This window comes from Oncorhynchus nerka, linkage group LG23 (assembly GCF_034236695.1).
Source record: "Oncorhynchus nerka isolate Pitt River linkage group LG23, Oner_Uvic_2.0, whole genome shotgun sequence".
NCBI lineage: Eukaryota > Metazoa > Chordata > Actinopteri > Salmoniformes > Salmonidae > Oncorhynchus > Oncorhynchus nerka.
The window spans coordinates 37,555,518-37,580,502 of record NC_088418.1 but is presented as its reverse complement, the minus strand read 5'-3'; the positions used below and the strand labels follow the sequence as shown (position 1 = coordinate 37,580,502).

The 24,985-nt window shown below is 43.8% G+C and overlaps 1 protein-coding gene across 2 annotated transcripts in view; it reads left to right on the top strand.

Moving 5' to 3' along the window:
- The first annotated feature begins 15,399 nt into the window (after window positions 1-15,399).
- LOC115106789 (AP-2 complex subunit mu) overlaps window positions 15,400-24,985 on the top strand; it is a 52,286-nt gene continuing 42,700 nt past the window's right edge. The window contains exons 1-2 of one of the 2 annotated variants that reach the window (XM_029629877.2): window positions 15,400-15,576; window positions 22,183-22,294. In XM_029629877.2, coding sequence (XP_029485737.1) covers window positions 22,221-22,294 — 74 coding nt within the window. In that variant the 5' untranslated portion in view covers window positions 15,400-15,576; window positions 22,183-22,220. The remainder of the gene's footprint in view (window positions 15,577-22,182; window positions 22,295-24,985) is intronic. The other variant, XM_029629880.2, reaches the window with a different exon arrangement.

Genomic DNA, 24,985 nt, shown 5'->3' with positions numbered 1-24,985 from the left:
AACTATGCATAGATGGCTTGACAGAAATGGTAGCAGAAGATGAATGTTTAACTTTTGTTGCATACATAACCAGGATAGTAACACTTGCTTATGGAAATTGGATAATTTAAGGGGAATTTTATTTAGCTAAAACTTACATTTTGGGAGAAATTCAATGGCACCAACCTTTTAAAAAAAAAGATTCCTATCCTGAATTTGGATGTAATTCTTGATCCATGCATTTGGCACTGAATAAAGCCAATTTATCATCTGATCATATCCTGTGATAACTTTATTCTGTATCAGCAAAAACATTTTCTTTTATCACTTATTGTCACGTTCTGACCATAGTTCTGTTGTTTTTTCCTTGTTTTAGTGTTGGTCAGGACGTGAGCTGGGTGGGCATTCTATGTTGTGTGTCTAGTTTGTCTGTTTCAATCAGAGGCAGGTGTTAGTCATTGTCTTTGATTGGGAACCATATTTAGGTAGCTTGTTTTGTGTTGGGGTTTGGGGTGATTGTTTCCGTGTCTGTGGTTTTCACCACACGGTACTGTTTCGTTTTTTGTAATTCACGTCATCATTTATTGTTTTTGTTCTAGTGTTCATCATTCATAAATACATTATGGACACTTACCACGCTGCATCTTGATCCGATCCTTGCTCTTCAGACGAAGAGGAGGAAAACCCTTACACTTATACAGTGTCATGTTACACTCGTCGTTTGAATGAGGAGACCAAGGTGCAGCGTGGTAAGCGTACATCTTTCTTTATTAGATGAACACCAAAAAATAAATGAACGTAACGTTCTGCAGGCTACACAGTAACTATACAAAATCAAGATCCCACAAACTAAGGTGGGAAAGAGGCTGCCTAAGTAAGATCCCCAATAAGAGACAACGATAGACAGCTGCCTCTGATTGGGAACCATACCAGGCCAAACAAAGAAATAGGAAAACTAGATTGCCCACCCTAGTCACACCCTGACCTAACCAAAATGTCCTAATAATTGCTCCCACAGTTGATTTCTTCAAACCAAGCTGCTTACCTATTGCAGATTCAGTCTTCCCAGCCTGGTGCAGGTCTACAATTTTGTTTCTGGTGTCCTTTGACAGCTCTTTGGTCTTGGCCATAGTGGAGTTTGGAGTGTGACTGTTTGAGGTTGTGGACAGGTGTCTTTTATACTGATAACAAGTTCAAACAGGTGCCATTAATACAGGTAACGAGTGGAGGACAGAGGAGTCTCTTAAAGAAGAAGTTACAGGTCAGTGAGAGCCAGAAATCTTGCTTGTTTGTAGGTGACCAAATACTTATTTTCCACCATAATTTGCAAATAAATTCATAAAAAATCCTACAATGTGATTTTCAGGATTTTTTTTCTCTAATTTTGTCTGTCATAGTTGAAGTGTACCTATTATGAAAATTACAGGCCTCATCTTTTTAAGTGGGAGAACTTGCACAATTGGTGGCTGACTAAATACTTTTTTTGCCCTACTGTATGCTATAGGTTCTAAATTTATGAAAATGAACCATGCATCAACAACACAACATTGCGCAACCACAATATTTTTGCCTTACAATATTAATCAGACTAAAATACATTACATAATAGCTATATTAACCACGGTTTTCTCATCTCACTTCAATGGGAATGTAGTAGATGTATTTCACAATTTTCAATAACTATTCATGCTTAGCCCTACCAATCAGGTGCTCCAGCTGTCCATGTCATGCTTAGCCCTACCAATCAGGTGCTCCAGCTATCCATGTCATGCTTAGCCCTACCAATCAGGTGCTCCAGCTCTCCATGTCATAGCCCTACCAATCAGGTGCTCCAGTCCCTAGCCCTACCAATCAGGTGCTCCAGCTGTCCATGTCATGCTTAGCCCTACCAATCAGGTGCTCCAGCTCTCCATGTCATGCTTAGCCCTACCAATCAGGGGCTCCAGCTGTCCATGTCATGCTTAGCCCTACCAATCAGGTGCTCCAGCTATCCATGTCATGCTTAGCCCTACCAATCAGGTGCTCCAGCTCTCCATGTCATGCTTAGCCCTACCAATCAGGTGCTCCAGCTGTCCATGTCATGCTTAGCCCTACCAATCAGGGGCTCCAGCTGTCCATGTCATGCTTAGCCCTACCAATCAGGTGCTCCAGCTGTCCATGTCATGCTTAGCCCTACCAATCAGGTGCTCCAGCTATCCATGTCATGCTTAGCCCTACCAATCAGGTGCTCCAGCTCTCCATGTCATGCTTAGCCCTCCATGTCATGCTTAGCCCTACCAATCAGGTGCTCCAGCTGTCCATGTCATGCCCTACCAATCAGGTGCTCCAGCCCTACCAATCAGGTGCTCCAGCTCTCCATGTCATCCATACCAATCAGGTGCTCCAGCTGTCCATGTCATGCTTAACCCTACCAATCAGGAGCTCCAGCTGTCCATGTCATGCTTAGCCCTACCAATCAGGTGCTCCAGCTATCCATGTCATGCTTAGCCCTACCAATCAGGTGCTCCAGCTGTCCATGTCATGCTTAGCCCTACCAATCAGGTGCTCCAGCTCTCCATGTCATGCTTAGCCCTACCAATCAGGAGCTCCAGCTGTCCATGTCATGCTTAGCCCTACCAATCAGGTGCTCCAGCTCTCCATGTCATGCTTAGCCCTACCAATCAGGTGCTCCAGCTGTCCATGTCATGCTTAGCCCTACCAATCAGGTGCTCCAGCTCTCCATGTCATGCTTAGCCCTACCAAGCAGGTGCTCCAGCTGTCCATGTCATGCTTAGCCCAACCAAGCAGGTGCTCCAGCTGTCCATGTCATGCTTATCCCTACTAAGCAGGTGCTCCAGCTGTCCATGTCATGCTTAGCCCTACCAATCAGGTGCTCCCGCTGTCCATGTCATGCTTAGCCCTACCAAACAGGTGCTCCAACTGTCCATGTCATGCTTAGCTCTACCAATCAGGTGCTCCAGCTGTCCGTGTCATGCCTAGCCCTACCAATCAGGTGCTCCAGCTGTCCGTGTCATGCTTAGCCCTACCAAGCAGGTGCTCCAGCTGTCCGTGTCATGCTTAGCCCTACCAAGCAGGTGCTCCAGCTGTCCGTAACCGTAAAAGCCTTGGTTTCATGCATGTTAACATCAGAAGCCTCCTCCCTAAGTTTGTTTTATTCTCTGCTTTAGCACACTCTGCCAACCCGGATGTCATAACCGTGTCTGAATCCTGGCTTAGGAAGGCCACCAGAAATCATGAAATTTCCATTTCCATTTCCATTTCCATTTAAGTCATTTAGCAGACGCTCTTATCCAGAGCGACTTACAAATTGGTGCGTTCACCTTAAGACATCCAGTGGAACAGCCACTTTACAATAGTGCATCTAAATCTTTTAAGGGGGGTGAGAAGGATTACTTTATCCTATCCTAGGTATTCCTGAAAGAGGTGGGGTTTCAGGTGTCTCCGGAAGGTGGTGATTGACTCCGCTGTCCTGGCGTTGTGAGGGAGTTTGTTCCACCATTGGGGGGCCAGAGCAGCGAACAGTTTTGACTGGGCTGCGCGGGAACTGTACTTCCTCAGTGGTAGGGAGGCGAGCAGGCCAGAGGTGGATGAACGCAGTGCCCTTGTTTGGGTGTAGGGCCTGATCAGAGCCTGGAGGTACTGAGGTGCCGTTCCCCTCACAGCTCCGTAGGCAAGCACCATGGTCTTGTAGCGGATGCGAGCTTCAACTGGAAGCCAGTGGAGAGAGAGGAGGAGCGGGGTGACGTGAGAGAACTTGGGAAGGTTGAACACCAGACGGGCTGCGGCGTTCTGGATGAGTTGTAGGGGTTTAATGGCACAGGCAGGGAGCCCAGCCAACAGCGAGTTGCAGTAATCCAGACGGGAGATGACAAGTGCCTGGATTAGGACCTGCGCTGCTTCCTGTGTGAGGCAGGGTCGTACTCTGCGGATGTTGTAGAGCATGAACCTACAAGAACGGGCCACCGCCTTGATGTTAGTTGAGAACAACAGGGTGTTGTCCAGGATCACGCCAAGGTTCTTAGCGCTCTGGGAGGAGGACACAATGGAGTTGTCAACCGTGATGGCGAGATCATGGAACGGGCAGTCCTTCCCCGGGAGGAAGAGCAGCTCCGTCTTGCCGAGGTTCAGCTTGAGGTGGTGATCCGTCATCCACACTGATATGTCTGCCAGACATGCAGAGATGCGATTCGCCACCTGGTCATCAGAAGGGGGAAAGGAGAAGATTAATTGTGTGTCGTCTGCATAGCAATGATAGGAGAGACCATGTGAGGTTATGACAGAGCCAAGTGACTTGGTGTATAGCGAGAATAGGAGAGGGCCTAGAACAGAGCCCTGGGGGACGCCAGTGGTGAGAGCGCGTGGTGAGACAGATTCTCGCCACGCCACCTGGTAGGAGCGACCTGTCAGGTAAGACGCAATCCAAGCGTGGGCCGCGCCGGAGATGCCCAACTCGGAGAGGGTGGAGAGGAGGATCTGATGGTTCACAGTATCGAAGGCAGCCGATAGGTCTAGAAGGATGAGAGCAGAGGAGAGAGAGTTAGCTTTAGCAGTGCGGAGGGCCTCCGTGATACAGAGAAGAGCAGTCTCAGTTGAATGACTAGTCTTGAAACCTGACTGATTTGGATCAAGAAGGTCATTCTGAGAGAGATAGGGGAGAGCTGGCCAAGGACGGCACGTTCAAGAGTTTTGGAGAGAAAAGAAAGAAGGGATACTGGTCTGTAGTTGTTGACATCGGAGGGATCGAGTGTAGGTTTTTTCAGAAGGGGTGCAACTCTCGCTCTCTTGAAGACAGAAGGGACGTAGCCAGCGGTCAGGGATGAGTTGATGAGCGAAGTGAGGTAAGGGAGAAGGTCTCCGGAAATGGTCTGGAGAAGAGAGGAGGGAATAGGGTCAAGCGGGCAGGTTGTTGGGCGGCCAGCCGTCACAAGACACGAGATTTCATCTGGAGAGAGAGGGGAGAAAGAGGTCAGAGCACAGGGTAGGGCAGTGTGAGCAGAACCAGCGGTGTCGTTTGACTTAGCAAACGAGGATCGGATGTCGTCGACCTTCTTTTCAAAATGGTTGACGAAGTCATCTGCAGAGAGGGGGGGGGGGGGAGGATTCAGGAGGGAGGAGAAGGTGGCAAAGAGCTTCCTAGGGTTAGAGGCAGATGCTTGGACTTTAGAGTGGTAGAAAGTGGCTTTAGCAGCAGAGACAGAAGAGGAAAATGTAGAGAGGAGGGAGTGAAAGGATGCCAGGTCCGCAGGGAGGCGAGTTTTTCTCCATTTCCGCTCGGCTGCCCGGAGCCCTGTTCTGTTATGTTCTGTTCCATCCCTAACTACATTTTCTGACAAGATAGAACTGCCAAAGGTGGCGGAGTTGCAATCTACTGCACAGAGAGCTTGCAGAGTTCTGTCTTACTATCCAGGTCTGTGCCCAAACAATTTGAGCTTCTACTTCTAAAAATCCACCTTTCCAGAAACAAGTCTCTTGCCGTTTACGCTTCTTATAAACCATCTTCAGCCACCAGCTGTGCCCTTGACACCATATGTGAATTGATTGCCCCCCCCATCTATCTTCAGAGCTCGTGCTGTTAGGTGACCTAAACTGGCACATGCTTAACACCCCAGCTGTCCTAAACTAGATGCCCTCAATCTCACACAAATTATTAATGAACCTACCAGGTACAACCCCAAATCCGTAAACATGGGCACCCTCATAGATCATCCTGACCAACCTGCCCTCCAAATACACTTCTGCTGTCTTCAACCAGCAACTCAGCAATCACTGCCTCATTGCCTGCGTGAGTAATGGGTCCGAGGTCAAACGACCACCCCTCATCACTGTCAAACGCTCCCTTAAACACTTCTGCGAGCAGGCCTTTCTAATCGACCTGGCCCGGGTATCCTGGAAGGACATTGACCTCATCCCGTCAGTTGAGGATGCCTGGTCATTCTTTAAAAGTAACTTCCTCACCATTTTAGATAAGCATGCTCCGTTCAAGAAATGCAGAACTAAGAACAGATATAGCCCTTGGTTCACTCCAGACCTGACTGCCCTCGACCAGCACAAAAACATCCTGTGGCGGACTGCAATAGCATCGAATAGTCCCCGTGATATGCAACTGTTCAGGGAAGTCAGGAACCAATACACGCAGTCAGTCAGGAAAGCTAAGGCCAGCTTCTTCAGGCAGAAGTTTGCATCCTGTAGCTCCAACTCCAAAAAGTTCTGGGACACTGTGAAGTTCATGGAGAACAAGAGCACCTCCTCCCAGCTGCCCACTGCACTGAGGCTAGGTAACACGGTCACCACCGATAAATCCATGATTATCGAAAACTTCAACAAGCATTTCTCAACGGCTGGCCATGCCTTCCGCCTGGCTACTCCAACCTCGGCCAACAGCTCCGCCCCCCCCGCAGCTACTCGCCCAAGCCTCTCCAGGTTCTCCTTTACCCAAATCCAGATAGCAGATGTTCTGAAAGAGCTGCAAAACCTGGACCCGTACAAATCAGCTGGGCTTGACAATCTGGACCCTCTATTTCTGAAACTATCCGCCGCCATTGTCGCAACCCCTATTACCAGCCCGTTCAACCTCTCTTTCATATCGTCTGAGATCCCCAAGGACTGGAAAGCTGCCGCAGTCATCCCCCTCTTCAAAGGGGGAGACACCCTGGACCCAAACTGTTACAGACCTATATCCATCCTGCCCTGCCTATCTAAGGTCTTCGAAAGCCAAGTCAACAAACAGGTCACTGACCATCTCGAATCCCACTGTACCTTCTCCGCTGTGCAATCTGGTTTCCGAGCCGATCACGGGTGCACCTCAGCCACGCTCAAGGTACTAAACGATATCATAACCGCCATCGATAAAAGACAGTACTGTGCAGCCGTCTTCATCGACCTTGCCAAGGCTTTCGACTCGGTCAATCACCATATTCTTATCGGCAGACTCAGTAGCCTCGGTTTTTCGGATGACTGCCTTGCCTGGTTCACCAATTACTTTGCAGACAGAGTTCAGTGTGTCAAATCGGAGGGCATGCTGTCCGGTCCTCTGGCAGTCTCTATGGGGGTGCCACAGGGTTCAATCCTCGGGCCGACTCTTTTTTCTGTATATATCAATGATGTTGCTCTTGCTGCGGGCGATTCCCTGATCCACCTCTACGCAGACGACACCATTCTATATACTTCCAGCCCGTCCTTGGACACTGTGCTATCTAAACTCCAAACGAGCTTCAATGCCATACAACACTCCTTCCATGGCCTCCAACTGCTCTTAAACGCTAGTAAAACCAAATGCATGCTTTTCAACCGTTCGCTGCCTGCACCCGCACGCCTGACCAGGATCACCACCCTGGATGGTTCCAACCTTGAATATGTGGACATCTATAAGTACCTAGGTGTCTGGCTAGACTGTAAACTCTCCTTCCAGACTCATATCAAACATCTCCAATCGAAAATCAAATCAAGAGTCGGCTTTCTATTCCGCAACAAAGCCTCCTTCACTCACGCCGCCAAACTTACCCTAGTAAAACTGACTATCCTACCGATCCTCGGCTTCGGCGATGTCATCTACAAAATTGCTTCCAACACTCTACTAAGCAAACTGGATGCAGTTTATCACAGTGCCATCCATTTTGTCACTAAAGCACCTTATACCACCCACCACTGCGACTTGTATGCTCTAGTCGACTGGCCCTCGCTACATATTCGTCGCCAGACCCACTGGCTCCAGGTCATCTACAAGTCCATGCTAGGTAAAGCTCCGCCTTATCTCAGTTGACTGGTCACGATGGCAACACCCATCCGTAGCACGCGCTCCAGCAGGTGTATCTCACTGATCATCCCTAAAGCCAACACCTCATTTGGCCGCCTTTCGTTCCAGTTCTCTGCTGCCTGTGACTGGAACGAATTGCAAAAATCGCTGAAGTTTGAGACTTTTATCTCCCTCACCAACTTCAAACATCTGCTATCTGAGCAGCTAACCGATCGCTGCAGCTGTACATAGTCTATCGGTAAATAGCCCACCCATTTTTACCTACCTCATCCCCATACTGTTTTTATTTATTTACTTTTCTGCTCTTTTGCACACCAATATCTCTACCTGTACATGACCATCTGATCATTTATCACTCCAGTGTTAATCTGCAAAATTGTAATTATTCGCCTACCTCATACCTTTTGCACACAATGTATATAGACTCCCCTTTTCTTTTTCCTACTGTGTTATTGACTTGTTAATTGTTTACTCAATGTGTAACTCTGTGTTGTCTGTTCACACTGTTATGCTTTATCTTGGCCAGGTCGCAGTTGCAAATGATAACTTGTTCTCAACTAGCCTACCTGGTTAAATAAAGGTGGAAAAAAAAAAACATAAATAGACTGTTTTGCTTTTTAATTGCAGTTGCATAGGCCTGTATGACGCAAACCTGCTTAAAGCAAGACCAGCCTAGTGGGTTCTATTGTCCAATTGCAGTGTCTGTGTAAAGGAAAGTTTTAAAATATAATTAATTTTAACAAGTACAAGGTTGCTGCAGTTTGACTGTGTTTTCATCCTGCCTATGGCCATTTCTTTAAAACATTGTGACCTGTTTCAAATATATCTGTATACCTAGGCGGCAGGTAGCATAGGCTAGTGGCTAAGAGTGTTTGGCCATTAACTGAAAGATCAATGGTTCAAATCCTGAGTTGACTAGATGAAACATGTGCCCTTGAGGAAGGTACTTAACCCTAATTGCTCTGGGTAAGAGTTCCTAAAATGTAAATCTGGTCTCATTGCCTATATAATTACTTTTTTTTTTACAACTAATAATTCATCACTGTCAGGCCCTATAGGGCTACCTGGTTAGGAAAAGCTCAGAGCCCCAGGGTAAACAATTTGTTGGAGGCACAATATTGTTTTAATGCAGATTTTAGAATATTTGCACAAAAGTCTGTCTCAAATTTGATGGAAACCTTCCTAATGTCTTGGAGTGTGCAGTTTTGCTGTTCCTTTCATTCAAGGTTTACAAAATGCCATCTAATTTCCCCATCAATCTCCCTATGCCTATCCACTATATAAATTACAGGCTGCAAGTCAATTTACTTTCTGGTCTCATTGAAGCTGGGTCAGAATGTCTTTCTGCCCGTCTAGACTGGTGTTTGGAGGACTACTTGTTACGCTGAGTGGAACAGGGGAACCCAAGAGCAAACTCAGACGAGGAGACTGGGATGAAGTAACCAAGGTATTTATTGAAACACGGGGAAGATAGAGTGCAGGTCGGGGAGCTCGGGTGGGTTGCAGGAAACCAGGTGCGGAGGCAAGAGGGGGTGAGACAGGGTAAGCATGATCGGAGGGGTATCCAAGGGAGTAGTAGAGTGGGGAATCCACAACAGAGTAGCAGGATGACGAGATGTGGGACTGGAGACAGGGACCAGAGTCAGAGCAGGCAGAACTGTAGCGGAGAGGAAAACAGTGTCAGGCAAGGAAAACGGGCACAACAGGATCTAAATAGTAACAAACGGCTAGAACCGTAGACTGACTGAGCAGAGATTACGATCTGGCAGTGTGGAAGTGGCAGGGCTGAGTATTTGTAGAGGTCTTGATTATGAAACAGGTTGCAGCTAGTGGGGATCTGTTCTGACTCCAGCACACCTGTCCCCACACACACACACACACACACACACACACAGCGAGAGAGGGAGAGAGTACTGGGGGAGTGGCGGCAGGTCAAGGAGACACAGGATGAGCAGTAGAAGGCGTTGCAGGAACAGATGTGACACTGGCAGAAGTCTTAAAGCGACGTTCCCTTGCGTATCTGGAGAGAAGAATGTTTAGTGAATAACTTGATTGTTTCAGGAATAAAAAATACACTTTGAAGAGAAGATTTTGGGCCAGCCTTTCTCTGGGCTGGCGAAGCAAAGTTTTGTCCTTGAAGACCTCTATCAAGTTATCCGTGAGTTTCCCCGAGCAGTCCGGGTTTAAAATGTAGAAGCCCTGGGCAATCTGTAGTAAAGTGGACAATTATTTTATAATATTTTATTTTACTTTGTTTTTTTGACAAACAAAAACATACATTGACAAAAACAATAGTCAATTTAACATGTACATATAGTACCAGTCTAAAGTTTGGACACGGCCTCCCAAGGGGCGCAGTGGTCTAAGGCACTGCATAGCAGTGCTAGCTGTGCCAGTAAAGATTCTGGGTTCAAGTCCAGGCTTGGTCGCCGCGACCGGGAGACCCATGGTGTCTTCCTTGTTAGGGGAGGGTTTGGCCGGCAGGGACGTCCTTGTCCCATTACACTAGTGACTCCTATGGTGGCCCAGGTGCAGTGCATGCTGACACGGTCGCCAGGTGTGTGGTGTTTCCTCTGACACATTGGCGCCGCTGGCTTCCGGGTTAAGTGGGCATTATGTCAAAAAAGCAGTGAGGCTTGGTCAGGTTGTGTTTCAGATCTTGTCATATTAGCATTGACATTAAATCATTCAAAACACCTCAAAACAAGACATGGTATCAATAACGAGCTGAAATTAGCTACTTTCGGAAAGTATTCAGACCCCTTGACTTTTTCCACAAATTTTGATACAATACAGCCTCATTGCAAAATGAATTAAATAGTTTTTTTCCCCCGTCATCAATCTACACACAATACCCCATAATGACAAAGCTAAATTTAAGCACATTTATTAAAAAAAGCAAATGGAAATATCACATTTACATAAGTATTCAGCTTTTTATCCAGAGATGTTCAATCAGAGTCAAGTCCGGACTCTTGCTGGGCTACTCTAGGACATTCAGAGACTTGTCCCGAAGCCACTCCTGCGTTGTCTTGGCTGTATGCGTAAGGTTTTTGTCCTGTTAGAAGGTGAACGGTCACCCCAGTCTGAGGTCCTGGGCGTTCTGGAGTAGGTTTTCATCAAGGATCTCTCTGTACTTTGCTAGTCTAGTGTCCCAGTCCCTGCCGCTGAAAAACATCCCCACAGCATGATGCTGCCACCCCCATGCTTCACCGTAGGGATGGTGCCAGGTTTCCTCCAGATGTGACGCTTGGCATTCAGGCCAAAGAGTTCAATCTTGGTTTCATCAGACCAGAGAATCTTGTTAGTTATTGTCTGAGAGTCCTTTAGGTGTCAAGCGGGCTGTCATGTGCCTTTTACTGAGGAGTGGCTTCTGTCTGGCCACTCTATCATGAAGGTTGGTGGAGTGCTGCAGAGATGGGAAAACCTTCCAGAAGGATGACCATCTCCACAGAGGAACTCTGGATACAGCCGGAAAGAACTATTGGATAATAGAGTGGCGGTAACTCACCAGAACTACCAGCATTAATGTTTACATATCTTGTATTACTCATCTTATATGTATATACTGTATTCTATACTATTCTACTGTATCTTAGTCAATATCGCTCTGACATCACTCGTCCGTATATACACTGCTCAAAAAAATAAAGGGAACACTAAAATAACACATCCTAGATCTGAATGAATGAAATATTTTTATTAAATACTTTTTTCTTTACATAGTTGAATGTGCTGACAACAAAATCACAAAAAACTTATCAATGGAAATCAAATGTATCAACCCATGGAGGTCTGGATTTGGACTCACACTCAAAATTAAAGTGGAAAACCACACTACAGGCTGATCCAACTTTGATATAATGTCCTTAAAACAAGTCAAAATGAGGCTCAGTAGTGTGTGTGGCCTCCACGTGCCTGTATGACCTCCCTACAACGCCTGGGCATGCTCCTGATGAGGTGGCGGATGGTCTCCTGAGGGATCTCCTCCCAGACTTGGGAGGAGCATCCGCCAACTCCTGGACAGTCTGTGGTGCAACGTGGCGTTGGTGGATGGAGCGAGACATGATGTCCCAGATGTGCTCAATTGGATTCAGGTCTGGGAACGGGCGGGCCAGTCCATAGCATCAATGCCTTCCTCTTGCAGGAACTGCTGACACACTCCAGGCACATGAGGTCTAGCATTGTCTTGCATTAGGAGGAACCCAGGGCCAACTGCCACAGCATATGGTCTCACAAGGGGTCTGAGGATCTCATCTCGGTACCTAATGGCAGTCAGGCTACCTCTGGCGAGCACATGGAGGGCTGTGCGGCCCCCCAAAGAAATGCCACCCCACATGACTGACCCACCGCCAAACTGGTCATGCTGGAGGTCATTTTTCAGGGCTCTGGCAGTGCTCCTCCTTGCACAAAGGTGGAGGTAGCGGTCCTGCTGCTGGGTTGTTGCCCTCCTACGGCCTCCTCCACGTCTCCTGATGTACTGGCCTGTCTCCTGGTAGCGCCTCCATGCTCTGGACATTACCTTGACAGACACAGCAAACCTTCTTGCCACAGCTCGCATTGATGTGCCATCCTGGATGAGCTGCACTACCTGAGCCACTTGTGTGGGTTGTAGACTCCGTCTCATGCTACCACTAGAGTGAAAGCACCGCCAGCATTCAAAAGTGACCAAAACATCAGCCAGGAAGCATAGGAACTGAGAAGTGGTCTGTGGTCACCACCTGCAGAACCACTCCTTTATTGGGGGTGTCTTGCTAAATGCCTATAATTTCCACCTGTTGTCTATTCCATTTGCACAACAGCATGTGAAATGTATTGTCAATCAGTGTAGCTTCCTAAGTGGACAGTTTGATTTCAGAGAAGTGTGATTGACTTGGAGTTACATTGTGTTGTTTAAGTGTTCCCTTAATTTTTTTGAGCAGTATATATTTATATATAGTCTTCACTCATTCCTACTTAGATTTGTGTATATTGGGTATATGTTGTGTAATTTGTCAGATATTACTTGTTAGATATTACTGCACTGTCAGAGCTAGAAGCACAAGCATTTCACTACACCCGCAATAACATCTGCTAAAAGCATGTATGTGACAAATAAAATTTTATTTGGAGCTCTGTCACAGTGACCATCAGGTCCTACGTCACCTCCCTGACCAAGGCCCTTCTCCCATGATTGCTCAGTTTGCCCGGGCTTCCAGCTCTAGGAATGGTCTTGGTGGTTCATGATTCCATATGTGTTATTTCATAGTTTTGATGTCTTCACTATTATTCTACAATGTAGAAATAAAGAAAAACCCTTGAATGAGTAGGCATGTCCAAACTTTTGAATGGTATTGTATATAGGAAACATTGATTGTGTGTGTGTGTTCGAGTTCGAGAGACAGTAAGCTAGCCTAATTCTTGAAACATGTACCCTGCAATATGAAAGTGAAGATTTTCTTGATTGATCAAAGATCCTTGTATTTTTGTGTATTTTGTATTTTACAATACAATACATTTGGCCTATCCCTCAACACACACCTCTCAACTGCCTTTTTCAATTCTTGATTCTGTTTTTTTGCAGGAATCTTCTAGTTTGGATGGAATGATGTAGGAGGGAGCAAAGGGAAGGAGTATATATGTTCTCCAGCCTGCTGACTAATAAATGTAAATAGCTTATGCTTTGCTGTCTCTCTCTCTCCGTTCCTGAAACATGTCAATGACCTGATGCATGGCCTCTACAGCAGTGCTGGGCCACCCACTCAGTTACTAGTGACCTATTCTGTCACATCCCAGGGAAAGGAGAGCACAGAACCACCCCTCCCTAAATCCATAGTAATTGACAGCAAGTTGTGTGCAACATGTTGTTTTTTCTGTTTGAAACTCTGATCTTCAATGTGTATTGATTTCTACTAACCAGCTTTGTACTAGTTATGCGGATGTAAGTAAGTAGCCAAGGCTTGTGCGTGCCGGAACAGCTCATAGGGAAGGAGACTACCACAAAGGGTTCTACATGGAACCCAAAAGGGTTCTACCTGGAACCAAAAAGGGTTTACCTATGGGGACAGTAGAATAACCCTTTTTGAAACCTTTTTTCTAAGAGTGTAGTGTACTACAGCAAGTGGATCCAATTGAAATAGCATCGCTTCTCATAAAGCAGGTGCAAAATCCTTGTGTCCTGATTCAACAAACACCTCCCTTGGTGAGTCATGTAAAGTGTATCCCATTTCTCTCTTGCTCATTCTCCCTGTCACTCACTCAAACTCACACACATGTGCAGTTGCAGAGAAGAGGAACAGATTTTTCAATTACACCCATTTTAACAATGTTTGTTGCAGGAATTATATGACAGACATAACTTTTGAACAAGATAATATTTTGTTTATTTTTATTTCCTCTTTACACATACTTAAATTTTTGCATTTAGCTTAATTTTAAGACTGCCAAGATGTCCTCAATTTGGGGAACCTCTGGCCGAGACAATGTCCTCAGGATTATGGAGCACTGTGTATATAAAAAGTTGTTTGAATATTACAACATGTATTAGGATTAAGTAGAACTTCACCATTTAGAGTTAAAAATGGTCATTATCCAACTGATGCTGATCCTCAACACGAAGGCCCCTCAGGAGTGGGTGCTCAGTCCCCTGTACCAGAGCTGCTTCTACCCCCAAGCCATAAGACTCCTGAACATCTAATCAAATGGCTTCCCAGGCCATTTGCATTTCCCCTCCCCTCTTTACACCGCTGCTACTTTCTGTTGTTATCATCTATGCATAGTCACTTCAATAACTCTACCTACATGTACATATTACCTCAATTACCTTGACTAACTGGTGCCCCCGCACATTGACTCACTATTGCTATTTATTTACTTGTTACTTTTTATTTCTTATTCTTGTTCCTATTTTATAAACTGCATTGTTGGTTAGGGGCTCATAAGTAAGCTTTTCACTGTAAGGTCTAATAACATTTGATTTGATTGTATTACCAGGTTATGATGAGGTCTTAAATCAGCAATACGTAACTTGTAGGGGACCTGACCAAATTCATATAGACAAGTGAGTGGTAGATCTGTTCTATGTGCTATATTTCTATGCTTCTCGTTCTTACATTTCAGTTTTTTGTCTTTTACTTTTTGTACACCACTTTCAAACAGCTAAAAATACAATATGTTTTGGTTATGAACAGCATATTTAACAGCGGTTAAGATGGTACAATGATTCTCTACACAATGACTGCTTGTTTTGTCACATAAACTGAAATTAGGCTAACTATTAGAATTTTAACAACCAGGAAATGGCGGACCGATTTCTGAATAGTGCATCTTTAACTATGACCAGTAGGCTTCATAATATAGCACATAGTATAGTGGACAGAATTATGACCAGATGCAGAGAGGTTACAATTATGACAAATTGGTAGTATGGTAGTTAGAAAAAACCGTAATATTCTGGTCAAAAAAAATACGTTAAAAAAACAATTTTTCCACTGGGGAAAAAAAAACCCATTTTTTTCCCACTGGGCCTGATTTGGTTTTATATAATACACAATTTTAAAAAAATAGTGTGGTTTATTCCACCAAACTAAATGTATATACTAGTCTTGATAATTCTTGACAGCAAAATACGACCGTTTTAATATATAAATCCAGCAGTGCTAGCTAGTAGTGGTGGGTGTTCTCACTTCCCTATATCCGCGTCAGAGTCAGCTGACAGAGAGGCTCTTTGAAACGGTCGACATCTTGAATTGGAATAAGAAAGTGAAATAATACAAAACCTTGATCTTAACCATACTGTTTAAAAAGTATTGCTTTCAGGACAAGTAGCAAAGTCTTGTGATCTAAACGGGCCTGTGCATCTTCAGGTGAGTTCGAGGGAGACCGCTGGGAACAGTAGCAATGCAGTACAATTTGACTGAGACGAGAGCGAACGAGTCGTGACAACCTTGCAGTACCTTGATAGCCAGCTAACAGACACATTTCGCATGCTAGCCAGTTGATTAGAAAAGGCCATTTGAAACGAAGAACAGTGTTGTGTTCAGTGATTTGGAAAAAGGGACATGGTTATAGAAATACACAAAAGGACAGAATACCTTAACGGTGATAGGTACAAAAATTGATAGCTAGTTTTCGGTGATAAGCTAACGTTAGCAAATTTTCCGGTCAGGCAGACGTCTAGCTGTAGTAACGTTGGCTAGCTAATTTCAAAACCTCTTACGTCAGCTGACATTAGCAAGCTAGGTACATTGGTTTGCTCCATCCCCATCGGAATCGACGTAACAACGATATTATAACTCGTATTTCATGTGTCAGCGCCCTTTGGCACTAATGATGTTCACAGGCCATTGCAATGTCAAGTTGTCAAAATGGACACAAAACCAAATGCCTTGAAAGTAGTTACTATGGTTGACGTTAACTGCTAGGCTATTCTAGAACGCTAAAGACATGTTGATGCATGAAATTAGTAATTTAATAGGATTTGTGTTGATACAGTTTGAATGGATGAATCATTCAATTTGATTTGTCACATGCGCCGAATACAACCGTTTACTTACGAGGTCTTTGCCAACAATGCAGACTTAAAAATGAAGAAAATGTGCAAATTATAACTGAACAAAAATATAAATGGAACAATTTCACTGAGTTACAGTTCATATAAGGAAATCAGTCAATTGAAATAAACTAATTAGGCCCTAAATCAATTGATTTCTCATATCTGGAAATACAGATTAAAAAAAAGGAGAGGCGTGGATCAGAAAACCAGTCAGTATCTGGTGTGACCAGTGGCGATTTTAGCATGTAAAATCTTGGTGGGGCAAACTCAAAAAAATGTTTTAGATGCATGCCAGCAAAGACACAACGCAACACTAAACTATACATTCATTGCACTATAACAGCGACAAGCGGTGCCCACAAACTGTTAGGGCTTACATAAAGAGAGGCTTACAGAGCTTTCTTTTCAGCACCATGGAGTTCATCCTTACCACCGCTACACCTGGTTGTCAGCGGAGCCTTATCTGGCAATGCAACAATTCATTCAGCTTTGTTTACTGCCTTTAAAAAAAACAGCTGATATGGCTGACTTTCTTAAACAAATGTGGTTTCTACTGACAATTGAGATGTACAAACTATGGCATGAGAGAACGATGAGCGGATAATAGGCATTCCGTAATTTCGATTAAGACATTAATGAGCGAGCTAAGACGGGCGTAGTCAATATAACTATGTGTTCAGCACTTTTGAAATGTACAGCGACAGAATGCAGAACATGGGCTGCTCTTACAGTATTTGCACACCAAGTCAGAACCTCAGGATAAATAAATGGGGCATATAAGCAAACAATGAAAGCTCTTACAATATTAGATGATGACAGTTCTCAAAAACAGTTTATAGGCTACATGTGCAGCACCACCGAGTCAGAACAGTAACATTAGGTGAAATTAAGAGGTGAAAATATACCAAATTGTTAGGGTGAGGCACATAGGCTACTAACAGCTTACTACACAACATACACTTAGTATTACTTTCTTAGCCACAGTATACATATCTCCCTGGCATATTACATGATTTCTGCAGCAGCATACAATACATTTTTGCACTCCCCTTGGCTTGTGATGTGCTCACTTAAACATGAAGGTGGCCCGCGGGTCCTTTGTGGGCACATTTTGTCATCAAACTTTGTCATCAAAGTCTGGCATTCTCTGGATATATGGTGGGAACTTAGAAAAAAAAAAAAAACACAGCCACTCCATTGAATAGCAGGCTAGTGGTTGCTTTGCAATGCTGATTCCTTCCAAACGACTCATTGTTGAATTTGCGATTTCCATCTTGTTGTGTAATCTTTATCTCCAATGGCCGATGAGCACCGATACATTTTATCTATAATTTCTCTTCATTAATTCTCTTCATATGACAAGGATAAAAAAGGATTTGCCAGTAGATTGTCGACTTGATTCATGATGATGACTGCTAGCTAAGGCTTTGAAAGATAATGTTGATTTGATCAGTCCAATCAAAACTACTGTACATATAACGTGATTTGACGTAATTTTATCTGTGGCCAATGACCTTGAGTCTTCTTGGAAGGGCACTTGTAATATAACTGTATGGCAGGACCCAAAGGGCTGAAATTTTGCATGTCTACTCATACTAAGGACTTAAACTTGGCGATGACGTAGTGTCCCCATGAGTGACAAAACACTGAGCCCATTACGGCGCAATGCTTCTATTTTCTGCTGACTCGCCACACCACAGAAAGCAAGGCTGAAACACCTGCATTTTGTAGCTGCCTTACTCAAGAAAACAAAAAAAGAGACCGTGTGCATGCGGCTTTATTAACTCAATTATATATATATTTACTAGACGTCGACAGATTATGATTTTTCAACGCCAATACCGATTTATTGGAGGACAAAAAAAAGCAGATACCGATTAATCGGCCGATTTTAAAAATGTATTTGTAATAATGACAATTACAACAATACTGAATGAACACTTATTTTAACTTAATATAATACATCAATAAAATCAATTTAGCCTCAAATAAATAATGAAACATGTTCAATTTGGTTTAAATAATGCAAAAACAAAGTGTTGGAGAAGAAAGTAAAGTGCAATATGTGCCATGTAAGAAAGCTAACGTTTCAGTTCCTTGCTCAGAACATGAGAACATATGAAAGCTGGTGGTTCCTTTTAACATGAGTCTTCAATATTCCCGGGTAAGAAGTTTTAGGTTGTAGTTATTATAGGAATTATAGGACGATTTCCTTCTATACCATTTGTATTTCATTAACCTTTGAATATTGGATGTTCTTATAGGCACTTTAGTATTGCCAGTGTAACGGTATAGCTTTCGTCCCTCTCCTCGCTCCTCCCTGGGCTCGAACCAGCAACCCTACGACAACAGCCACCATCGAAGCAGCATTGCCCATGCAGAGCAAGGGGAACAACTACTAGAAGGCTCAGAGCGAGTGACATTTGAAACGCTATTAGCGCGCTAACTAGCTAGCCATTTCACTTCGGTTACACCAGCCTCATCTCGGGAGTTGATAGGCTTGAAGTCATAAACAGCGCAATGCTTGACGCACAACAAAGAGCTGCTTGAATGAATGTTTACATGTCTGCTTCTGCCTACCACCAGTCTCCTTGTGGAGTCTGCTAAATGACTTAAATGTAAAATGTAAATGTGCAACGAGAGAGAGGCAGGTCGTTATTGCGTTGGACTAGTTAACTGTAAGGTTGCGAGATTGGATCCCCCGAGCTGACAAGGTGAAAATCTGTTGTTCTGCCCCTGAACGAGGCAGTTAACCCACCGTTCCTAGGCCGTCATTGAAAATAAGAATGTGTTCTTAACTGACTTGCCTAGTTATATATAAAAAATGTAAATCGCCGCCCAGAAATACAAGAGAGCGGTCACGTGTGTTTTTGAGGCAAAAGTACTGGGTTTGAGCCTCTGTACGAGCTGAATCGAGCGGAACAGGTACTCTAAGCAAGCAGTGTTTTTTACATAATGTCACACACACATACGTATGTACCAGCTCTGTACACAAGCTTGATTGTGTCTGGCTGGCCACATGACAACTGTTTCACTATTACTGTTGCCCTTTTATAGGGAGCAGAGGCGGACAGCCCACCCTGGTTGTCATCTTATTAAGGTCTTTGCAGACTGTACGTAGGATTCAGTCTTTTACAATTATCACGTCACACTGTGCGATGTTACCAAGTATGCATCTTTAGAAATAGTTTTTACATATAAACTTTGTCTGAACTCAAAATCAAATATGCTTCCCCAAAATAACACGATAGAAAGTTTTGTTTAGAGTAATAAAATCCCAACAGGCAGCAAAATTTCAGATGTGTCATGTAAACAAGATTTATTCGGGAAATCGTTCTTGCACAGCATGTAGACTAAGCATTTAAATCAAACCTACAGTGGGGCAAAAAAGTATTTAGTTAGCCACCAATTGTGCAAGTTCTCCCACTTAAAAATATGAGAGAGGTCTGTAATTTTCATCATAGTTACACTTACATTATGACAGACAAAATTAGAAAAAAAATCCAGAAAATCACATTGTAGGATTTTTAATTAATTAATTTGCAAATTATGGTGGAAAATAAGGATTTGGCCACCTACAAACAAGCAAGATTTCTGGCTCTCACAGACCTGTAACTTCTTCTTTAAGAGGCTCCTCTGTCCTCCACTCGTTACCTGTATTAATGGCATCTGTTTGAACTTGTTATCAGTATAAAAGACACTTGTCCACAACCTCAAAAAGTCACACTCCAAACTCCACTATGGCCAAGACCAAAGAGCTGTCAAAGGACACCCGAAACAAAATTGTAGACTTGCACCAGTCTGGGAAGACTGAATCTGCAATAGGTAAGCAGCTTGGTTTGAAGAAATCAACTGTGGGAGCAATTATTAGGAAATGGAAGACATACAAGACCACTAATAATCTCCCTCGATCTGGGGCTCCACGCAAGGTCTCGCCCGTGGGGTCAAAATGATCACAAGAACGGTGAGCAAAAATCCCAGAACCACACGGGGGGACCTAGTGAATGACCTGCAGAGACCTGGGACCAAAGTAACAAAGCCTACCATCAGTAACACACTACGCCGCCAGGGACTCATATCCTGCAGTGCCAGACGTGTTCCCCTGCTTAAGCCAGTACATGTCCAGGCCCGTCTGAAGTTTGCTAGAGAGCATTTGGATGATCCAGAAGAAGATTGGAGAATGTCATATGGTCAGATGAAACCAAAATAGAACTTTTTGGTAAAAACTCAACTCGTTGTGTTTGGAGGACAAAGAATGCTGAGTTGCATCCAAAGAACACCATACCTACTGTGAAGCATGGGGGTGGAAACATCATGCTTTGGGGCTGTTCTTCTGCAAAGGGACCAGGACGACTGATCCGTGTAAAGGAAAGAATGAATGGGGCCATGTATCGTGAGATTTTGAGTGAAAACATCCTTCCATCAGCAAGGGCATTGAAGATGAAACATGGCTGGGTCTTTCAGCATGACAATGATCCCAAACACACTGCCCGGGCAACGAAGGAGTGGCTTCGTAAGAAGCATTTCAAGGTCCTGGAGTGGCCTAGCCAGTCTCCAGATCTCAACCCCATAGAAAATCTTTGGAGGGAGTTGAAAGTCTGTGTTGCCCAGCAACAGCCCCAAAACATCACTGCTCTAGAGGAGATCTGCATGGAGGAATGGGCCAAAATACCAGCAACAGTGTGTGAAGACTTACAGAAAACATTTGACCTCTAACATTGCCAACAAAGGTTATATAACAAAGTATTGAGAAAAGCTTTTGTTATTGACCAAATAGTTATTTTCCACCATAATTTGCAAATAAATTCATTAAAAATCCTACAATGTGATTTTCTGGATTTTTTTCCCCCCTCATTTTGTCTGTCATAGTTGAAGTGTACCTATGATGAAAATTACAGGCCTCTCTCATCTTTTTAAGTGGGAGAACTTGCACAATTGGTGGCTGACTAAATACTTTTTTCCCCCATTGTATATTAATCTGACTATTCTTACACACACTCTGTGCAGGCCATTTCCCTATTTGTCATTCACCAGGATCGGCTTAACACAATAAAGGCAAAACAAATCTGATACTGGTAGGCCTACGACCGTACGTATCGGTACTTAATCGGCAGACCTAGACCCGGTCACACTGAACGAGCCAAGATGTCCGACAATCGTTTACGTCCTAAGAATTTGCCTACTACGTGGAAGTTGTCTAGGACATCAAAATCGTGACATTAGACGGCTAAAATCGCGCAGTCTGCAAAGGCCTTTAGCCAGCTCTCTGCTCGAACAGGGGTGGAGTGGGTCCTTCAATCAAGCTCAATCATGACATGAATTGGAAATGTGCTTCCTATGGCAACTGAAGGTCAAATGAAATGGCAGATGTTTTTAATTCGTTAACAAATTTGCCTATATGACATCGCTCCTCTAAGTAGTGTTCATTAGGGCGCATAATGGAAAATGTTTTAAACTATTTGCACCAAAACACATGTATTAATTATTGGCTTTTTAGGTAGGTCCCTCCCTGTTTGTATGCTTTCTTCATTTTGGGACCTAATGAACACCACCCTGATTCCCCTCCTTGTTTCTGTGTGTTAACTATAGTCATGTCTTTCCAGGAGCAGTAATCTGGTATAGGCCTATTTTATTGGTCTTCCTGAGGAGTGGGAAGGAAGAGGATTAGTTTATCGAGGGCTTTTCCTGTTGTGTATCATGCACTTTCTTAAACTATTCCTCCTTTCCTGCCTAGTAGAATCTAGATTAATGTAGTAGCTCTCTGTGCCTCTTTAGTCAGATATGTGATTTTATTTCTGAATTCCTCCTGACTCAAGATGTTTCCAAAAGAAGCCTTTTCCCCCTCTGATTTTTATATTGTTGTGCTGACTGCTGATCACTTCCCTACTCTCTCTCTCTCTCTCTCTCCCCCATGCAGTCATCCTCATGGCCTGTTATGACTGAGAGGCTGCCATCATGATTGGAGGATTGTTCATCTACAACCACAAGGGGGAAGTGCTGATCTCCCGCGTCTACCGCGATGACATAGGGTAAGTCCACAGAGTAGTGGAGCACGGTATACTGAAACTTCAGTACTTTTCTATCATTTAAAAAAAAAAATGGTTCGGTACTAACATTTTGTTACGTCTGTCAAATGTGTCTCACATGATTGAGAGAATCAAGTCTATTTAAAAAACAATTAACACTTATTTTACCAGGTAAGTTGACTGAGAACACATTCTCATATACAGCAACAACCTGGGGGGGATGAATGGGCCAATTGTAAACTGGGGATGATTAAGTGGCCATGATGGTATGAAGGCCAGATTGGGAATTCAACCCCGGTGTCCTGGCTAACACCCCTACTCTTACGATAAGTGCCATGGGATATTTAGTGACCACAGAGAGTCAGAACACCCGTTTAACGTCCCACAGGGAAATGTCCCCAATCATTTTTTTAGACCATAGGAATGGGTGCCTCCTACTGGCCCTCCAACACCACTTCCAGCAGCACTTCCAGCAGCGTCTGGTTTCCCATCCCCTTTATAGCGTGAGGGCAAAGTGCCTGCTCCTCTTAGTCATCCATTGCTAGGTTGTGTGGGCTGCATTGTTAGCTCCCCACCCATGCTGCACAAATACTTGAATAATGGAAGATGTAGAAAAGTTGAAACTGTTAATTACTGTTTGCAAAACAATGTCCATACAGGCTAGAACACTTTTACAATGCGAGACTATACTGGTAGCTTCCTGCTTTAATTGTAGGCTTACTTTCCTTGCTAGCTTACAGCTGAATTCACTAACCTAGTACATTGTTTGTGATAGCTTTGAAATCAGTATATTTTGCGTTAATTGTCACCAAAAACATTGTTAATAAACTTTTTCAAAAACTCATTCACTTCTTCGTCTCCCTCACCTCCCGCCTGGTTTCCACTAGATTCCATAGCCACATTCTACCTTGTGAAGGACGTCATTACTTTCTTAGAGACAACGCAAAGTTTTATAAAAGAAGAGCTTGCTGCTTCTATGCAAATGTTGATCAATACAATAAAATAATGTTCTCCTAGCAGTTGCCAATCAAATAAGTCCTAAATGGAAGGAAGGGATTGTTTGTCGTCTGTAGCCCCACGAAATCGGCTCAAACAAGCTCAATAACTCAATGCATGCATACGCTCCTATTGAATAATATGCATTTACCTGTATTATGAATAGACCTAGGCAACATCTTGATTTACCCAGTTTATCAGTAGATACATCAAATAAATGACCATTATGTTATTTAGTAGTTAGATTGGTAAAATTGGTAATGTTGATAGTAATATAAAGACATAGTAAGAGAAGCTTAGGCCTAGCCCCAGAAAGATAGAGATATGCTGACAGCATGCTACGACCCCGACAGGCATTTCTTTACCCTTGTCAGATAGGAGATAGGCTACTGCGTCTGCTTTACATATATATGCGTACAGATGGAGGCTAATTTGTTCATTTTCTTTCCAAATATATATTTTTTAAGATGAGCATTATATTGTTAGATTATAGTAGTAACTCTGGTAGGCCTGAACGGGTCTTCCTCACCTCAAGTTCAACTGTCAGAGTCAGTGGGCCCCGGCACTCCAACTGTCTTCATATCATAGGCCTGCAGTAGGGCTATAGACTAATTATAGCCACACCAGACAAATCCGTCACAAAAGTTTCAAACTTTATTAGGGTAATATCAAACGTAAGTCAAGTCCATTGTTTATAGGGACAATACAAGCAGACTATTATATTGCAGCAAACACAACATTACATATGGAACTCAATTTGGCAAAAAATGTCTCAACAGAATGGTTTAAAACAGGTTATACACTGAGTACAAAACATTAGGAACACCTTCCTAATATTGCATTCCACCCGCTTTTGCCCTCAGAACAGCTTCAATTCGTCAGGGCATGGACCCTACAAGGTGTTGAAAGCGTTCGACAGGGATGCTGGCCCATGTTGACTAAAATGCTTTCCACAGTTGTGTCAAGTTGGCTGGATGTCCTTTGAGTGGTGGACCATTCTTGATACACACGGGAAACTGTTGAGCGTAGAAAAAACCTAGCAGCGCTGCAGTTCTTGACACACTCAAACCGGTGCACCTGGCACCTACAGTGGTTCCTCCTTTAAAAGCTGTGAGCTTACACCGTGGGACTTGGAGGTACCCAGTGTCACGGCTTCATTGCTCCAGACCACCACAAGGGGGAGTTAGAGCACTCATTATGCATTTGGGTCCCAAGGTTTTCATATGACCAATCATATCGAGTGGTTCCAATGACGAATTTGACGTTATGCCACCCGTTGCTGGTGACTTTTCTTCAGCAAAGATGACTGACAAAACATTACGGTGGAAGCAAATGTAAGTAATTATAACGTCATAACAAGTCAAGCAAAAAATGTACAATTGAGAGGAATATGTTAGTTAACTTCTTGGTGACAGGGGGCAGTATTTTCGTCCGGATGAAAAGCATGCCCAAATTCAACTGCCTGCTACTCATCCCCAGAAGATAAGATATGCATATTATTAGTAGATTTGGATAGAAAACACTCTGAAGTTTCTAAAACTGTTTGAATCATGTCTGTGAGAAAACAGAACTTATTTAGCAGGCAAAACCGCGAGGGACAAACCATTCCGATTTTTCTTTTTGGGGTGGGGGTCACTCTTTTCAATGAGGTTTCATTGGGAATCCAGATTTCTAAGGGACCTTCTTGCAGTTCCGACC